Genomic DNA, 6000 nt, shown 5'->3' with positions numbered 1-6000 from the left:
GGCTCCTATAGTAGTAGTTCTCCATCGCTACAAAATATAAGACAAAACGTTTAAGTCTCTTCATGGTGGACTGGCTCCTGGAAGTATGGTGTTCACACTGTAAAACTATAATAATAATGTCTACAATTTAAGCAATTGCAACCTTATAATACTATTCACCTGAATTATTATTTTTATCAACTAATATTGAATCAAAACCAAGAACTCTACTCACTCCTGTTATTTTACATTTGAGGAACACGACTGAAAGTTCATACATTTATACATATATAATGTCCCGGGGACAGAAACGTCACTCATTCAGTGGAATGGCTCTTGTATATTTCAGGAAACAGAATAAAAGGCCAGAGTCTAGAAATAGTATATTTTGCATATGATGTTTCCCCTCATAGTTACTCAGATCTGGCATTTACTGAGATCGAACCCCACACTGCATTGGACCCTGTTGCTTTATATTCAGCATTAAAATGGAAATTGTCTCGTTTACAGGAAGTGATGTGGCTCTTAAAAGAGCCGTTGGGTTTAGACGCGCGTGCACAGCAGCGGCGGGTTTAAGCGCGCTCTCCGCGGATGCGGCGCGCCAGCTGGATGTCCTTGGGCATGATGGTGACTCTCTTGGCGTGGATGGCGCACAGGTTGGTGTCCTCAAACAGACCCACCAGATAAGCCTCGCTGGCCTCCTGCAGGGCCATGACCGCGGAGCTCTGGAAGCGCAGGTCCGTCTTGAAGTCCTGGGCGATTTCTCTCACCAGCCGCTGGAAAGGCAGTTTGCGGATCAGCAGCTCGGTGGACTTCTGATAGCGGCGGATCTCCCGCAGAGCCACAGTCCCGGGCCGGTACCGATGAGGCTTCTTGACACCGCCGGTGGCGGGCGCGCTCTTCCGCGCTGCTTTAGTCGCGAGCTGCTTCCGCGGGGCTTTGCCGCCGGTGGATTTACGAGCGGTCTGCTTAGTTCTTGCCATCGCTGCAGTTTCTTCTCTCGCTAGTCGCTAATGCTGATCTCTGTTATACGCCCGCTTTTATAGCATTGGACCGTCACGAGCTCATAAGGGCGCGAAGATGCAGAGTGTTGTGATTGGCTCTAGTGTGTGACGTATGCTTATGACTGCTAACCAATGACTGCGCGTTTCCTCTTTTCAAACAAGCGGTTTCCCGCTCAACACGCTTTTGTTCAGTTACTACTTTGTTCTTCAATCAGTGTAACAAACCCATAGGCTTTATTCTCACATTGCTGGATTTATTTGTTCTGAAACACGGGCCTTAATTCCCAGATATTTGATGTGTTTTTGAGTAAAGGGAAACATCTGTTAATGTTTAATGTTCAGTTATGATTGACATTTGAAAGAGTTTCTGATATGTTGAAGTTTTGATCGTTATATTGAGCAGAAGATTAGGGTTTATGGTTATGAATAACTGCATATATTAATACTCTGAAACATGTTGCTTTGTTCATTGAGCAATAACTTTGCTATATTGATAGTCCAGTACAAGTTTGTTTCTGTGCAAAAATATTTTAATGATATAATATAACTACTTCACATACTTTTGAGACTCAACCTAAAATAAAATAAAAAGCTTATTTCACTAAAAACATTAAATTAATTTAGAAAAAAAAATCATAGATTAAATAATTTAGGGCATTTTACATGATTTATTCAGGATTCCATAAAAACTTCATAAAGAAATATGGTAACAATATTACACATGATATTTTAAAGTAAATATCACAAAACATTATTTACAGTGTATACAACAAACATCTAATGCTCATGTGTCCCTTATAACAATTTAATAACTACAACTGTAATATTTATGATAATTCTCACATCTTTATGGGGCGGATATTAAAAATAGACTAATTGTTTGTCTGTGGTCTCTTTTTTTATCTTTATAAAAAATGTTTTCAATTAAGATGTTTAACTAAAAACACTATTTTATTGTGTTAGTCTTTAACATGTCAGTGATCAGCAATAAAGGCCTTAATTTTTAATCATCTTCCATATTTTCCCCATAAGAAGAGTTGAGATGAGTGTGTCGGGTTAAAGACTGTAACCGGTTTGAAGGGAGACATTGCCTTAATATGATATTTTTAATTTAGTCTCTCTCTCATATATTGCCCTTCTCTCTGTTCATCTTTTCTTCATGAACAATAAAGTCTTTCTGCTGAAGTGATCAGACGCTCCTCAGTGTTTCAGTGACACATTACATCAAATATTATATTCACAACTAAAGTATGAGTTGGCATGATTATATCGTTACTTAAACCATGACTATTTTATTCAAATGATTCATAAATGAAGTGAGAAACTAAAGCTGAACCCCTGAAACAATGGTAAATCTGCAGATGTGTGTCTGGGTCGGAGCTCTTGTAAAAGACAATATATGGAAGTATAGAAATAAATACATTGGGTAAACTTATGGATTAAAATAACATTTTAAAAAATGATAATTTTCCATCTTAATTTTATAGATATGAGTTGTTAAGCTTGACAGTATATTCCCTGACTATAATACACCTAAAAGTATGAATAGAAACTATGATACTTTACTTACCATCTTCTGCACTGTTAAAGGAGCCTGAATGATGTCATTTCCATTAAATCACAAATGGGCATCTTATTAATTAATGATTTAGTCTAAATTATTATGCCTGGTTTTCAGACTGAGGGACATCACTTTATAAATTATTAAATATATTTAATTTGAGAAATACATTTTCACAAGTAAATAAATTCTTAGAATATCGCCCCTTTTTTTAAACAATTAGAAATAAGACATTATGAAAAAGAGATCGTGGGGGGGAGCTTAACAGATCATTAATTATTGTCCTCAACCAAACGATATTATGCATTAGTTTGAACAGAAAAGCTCTTTCCGATGAAGTGTGTGGCTCTTAAAAGAGCCGTTGGTCGCCAGAGAGCCAGACTGAGCGCTTATTTGCCCTTGGCGGGCTTCTCGGTCTTCTTGGGCAGCAGCACGGCCTGGATGTTGGGCAACACGCCGCCCTGAGCGATGGTCACTCCGCCCAGAAGCTTGTTCAGCTCCTCGTCATTGCGCACCGCCAGCTGCAGGTGCCGGGGGATGATGCGGGTCTTCTTGTTGTCCCGAGCGGCGTTTCCAGCCAACTCCAGGATCTCCGCGGTCAGATACTCGAGCACAGCCGCCAGATACACAGGAGCTCCGGCACCGACGCGCTCGGCGTAGTTGCCTTTGCGGAGGAGCCTGTGCACACGGCCGACGGGGAACTGCAGCCCTGCCCTGGACGAGCGAGTCTTGGCCTTCGCTCGGGCTTTGCCGCCGGTTTTGCCTCTGCCGCTCATTTTAACACTCAAGATCAACAACCTTCACCGACGAAGTGAACAGAATGAATAATAGCGCGTCCACACACTGTCTTTAAACGAGAGAGCCAGTCGCCCATTGGCTTAGAGTCTGAGAAGATTTCAACCAATCACTGAACTTCCCTCCGAAGCCCAACCCCCCTTCATTATGCAGAGAGAAGAGATGAAACCACTTAAATATTTGTACAAAATTGTAAAAAGTAATCAAAATCACATTATACGCTGTTACCAAAACGTGCTTCACCTTTCACACACTATATTCTGCGCACATTAACGTCTGATACTGTACAGAATAATATTGGAGTTAAATCACTGCTTATTGTTGTTTGTATTGTCACAATTCTGTTGTGCATATATTTTCTGTACTGTTATAAATCTTATTTGAACCGTGATCACTGTCTGAACCCTCATAACCTTTTTGGCCATTTTACCTGTAATCAATTTATTTTGACTAAGTTTAGATATAAAGTGTGTTAAGTATTGACTAACATACTCTAACACTGAGCAATACATATTTATTAATCTTTGTTAATGTTAGTTTATAAAAATACAGCTGTTGTTTGTTCATGTTTTTCACAGTGCATCAACTGATGTTAACAAATACAACCTTTGATTTTAATAATGTATTAGCAAATGTTGAAATTAATATTAACTAAGATTAATAAATGCTGTAGAAGAATAGTTCATTATTAGTTCATGTTAACTAATGAGCCTTATATTAAAGTATTTCGTTCAGATTGCACGAGACCAAGTGGCCTAACTTCATCTTGGCTGTTTGCTTTAATAACACACGAGTTTTGCTCTTTACTCAGAGTCAGTGGGTGGCTCTTAAAAGAGCCGTTGAGAAACAAAGAGGTTTTTATCTCTTCTTGGGAGCTGCCCTTTTCGGCTTGGCGGCTTTAGGTGTTGTCGCCTTCGGTTTCGCAGCCTTGGCCTTCTTCGGGCTCTTGGCTGCTTTCTTAGCGACCGCGGGCTTCTTCGCCTTCTTGGGGCTCTTCGTCGCCTTCTTAGCGGGCTTGGCTGCGGGTTTCTTGGCCTTCTTCGGCGATTTCTTAGCGGCTGCGGGCTTCTTTGCCGCGGCGCTCTTGGGCTTCTTGGCTGCAGCGGGTTTCTTGGCCGCGGGCTTCTTCGCTTTAACAGTCGCGGGTTTCTTTGCCGCGGGCTTCTTCTTGCTCTCGGCTTGCTGCTTGTTGAGCTTGAAGGAGCCCGAGGCGCCGGTTCCTTTGACCTGCACCAGGGTGCCTTTAGTCACCAGGCTCTTGATGGCGACCTTGACGCGGGAGTTGTTCTTCTCCACGTCGTAGCCGCTGGCAGCGAGCGCTTTCTTCAGCGCGGCGAGGGACACGCCGCTCCTCTCCTTGGACGCGGACACCGCTTTGACGATCAGCTCGCCGACGGCTGGACCTGCTTTCTTGGCTTTCGCAGCGGACTTTTTCTTGGGCGCTTTGGCCGGGGAGGCAGCGGCCGGTGCGGGGGCGGTTTCTGCCATCTCTCTCTGTCTCTCTCTGATCGGATGATAATAGACTTTCACACACGGTCTGCTTTCAGCGATCAATGAGCGGCGCTGCGCTCTTAAACAACACATGAGAACCTCGTAGACTCAACCTGCCCGCTCGGTGTCTGTGCGCGTGCACGAGCCGCGGACTCTTGTGTTTTCTTCTCTAACATTTGGGCCAAAACTGGAGCGATAAAATAGTTTGTCGCGGCCAAAACAAAGTGAACACCAAGCAGAGGTTCTGGGCTTTCATTATAGACTAAAATACACGAAGAGGAAATGTTTATTTTGCCTCCGTCCGATCAAATCCAAGGCGAGCATCAGCCGCGGGGAAAAGCCAAGGGTAAATGTGATGGATAGTTTAAATGTAAAAGTGTGTAAAAGTCTGAAGGCGTCCTCTGTGTGTTCAGCAAACAGTCTGAAAGAGACTTTAATGAAATCAGCATCAGTGGGGGTCGTGAGGCTTTGGTACAGATGTTGTTTTGGACCGCTTGAAGCACAGGAACATCCTCCAGAGTCTGTCTGTGACTCTCATCTCTGCCATTATAATCATAATCATCATCAATATATACGTCTGATCACACACAATTAATGTTTTACTTGTTTTCATAAGCGGATGTACATCATATCACGTCAATAATAAATGTAAATCGTCATTTGTTTCTCAGTTTTCGGCTTGTGAATGATGATTGTGTTAAAGCTCATCTGATTGAGTTTCTCATTTAAAATAATTTTTCCTCACTATTTCTTATTTCCCTCCTTGTTCTAGCTTGTGTTTTTCTGGACAATGTTTGAAACTTTGCATTGAATATCTTATCATTGCCTCTTTAAGACTGTATTCTTCCATAAGTATCTGGATAACATCATCTCCCAGATAGCAGACCAACATTGAATCTACATTGAATCAATGTTAATGCATTAACCAAAAGATCATTGAATCAATGTTAATGCATTAACCAAAAGATCATTGAATCAATGTTGAAATTTAACATTGATTTTTCATCAGGTTTGCACCCTGAAATAATGTTATTTCAACGATGAAAAATCAATCAATATGGTCATAAAATCAATATTATTTCAACCATAATTAAATCAGTTATTTAACATTGAATCAACATAGAAACAATATAAAATCAATCTTGCTTTATGTACAGCGAGATTCTATGC

The 6000-nt window shown here is 41.2% G+C and overlaps 2 protein-coding genes and 1 pseudogene across 3 annotated transcripts; all 3 read right to left on the bottom strand.

The window, feature by feature from the left end:
• Nucleotides 1-2166, bottom strand: LOC143703890 (histone H3). The gene has a single exon (XM_077197369.1). It carries the CDS (start codon nt 960-962, stop codon nt 552-554), a length of 411 nt encoding a protein of 136 aa, XP_077053484.1. The 5' UTR covers nt 963-2166; the 3' UTR covers nt 1-551.
• A 456-nt stretch (nt 2167-2622) lies between these two features.
• Nucleotides 2623-4878, bottom strand: LOC143703889 (histone H1 pseudogene; annotated as a pseudogene). The gene has a single exon (XR_013191467.1). The product of XR_013191467.1 is annotated as a histone H1 pseudogene (transcript).
• Nucleotides 2934-3320, bottom strand: LOC143703891 (histone H2A). The gene has a single exon (XM_077197372.1). It carries the CDS (start codon nt 3318-3320, stop codon nt 2934-2936), a length of 387 nt encoding a protein of 128 aa, XP_077053487.1.
• Nucleotides 4879-6000: the final 1122 nt, after the last annotated feature.

This window comes from Siphateles boraxobius, unplaced genomic scaffold (genome assembly GCF_051911475.1).
Source record: "Siphateles boraxobius isolate OS27281-9 unplaced genomic scaffold, OSU_SipBor_1 39, whole genome shotgun sequence".
NCBI classification, from domain to species: domain Eukaryota; kingdom Metazoa; phylum Chordata; class Actinopteri; order Cypriniformes; family Leuciscidae; genus Siphateles; species Siphateles boraxobius.
Note: the sequence above shows the minus strand (reverse complement) of the source record. Positions and strands in the feature narration are given on the sequence as shown.

What these genes read in the sequence shown, in the direction of transcription:
- LOC143703891 (XM_077197372.1), bottom strand. Translation starts at nt 3,320, where the DNA reads ATGAGCGGCAGAGGCAAAACCGGCGGCAAAGCCCGAGCGAAGGCCAAG.
- LOC143703890 (XM_077197369.1), bottom strand. Translation starts at nt 962, where the DNA reads ATGGCAAGAACTAAGCAGACCGCTCGTAAATCCACCGGCGGCAAAGCC.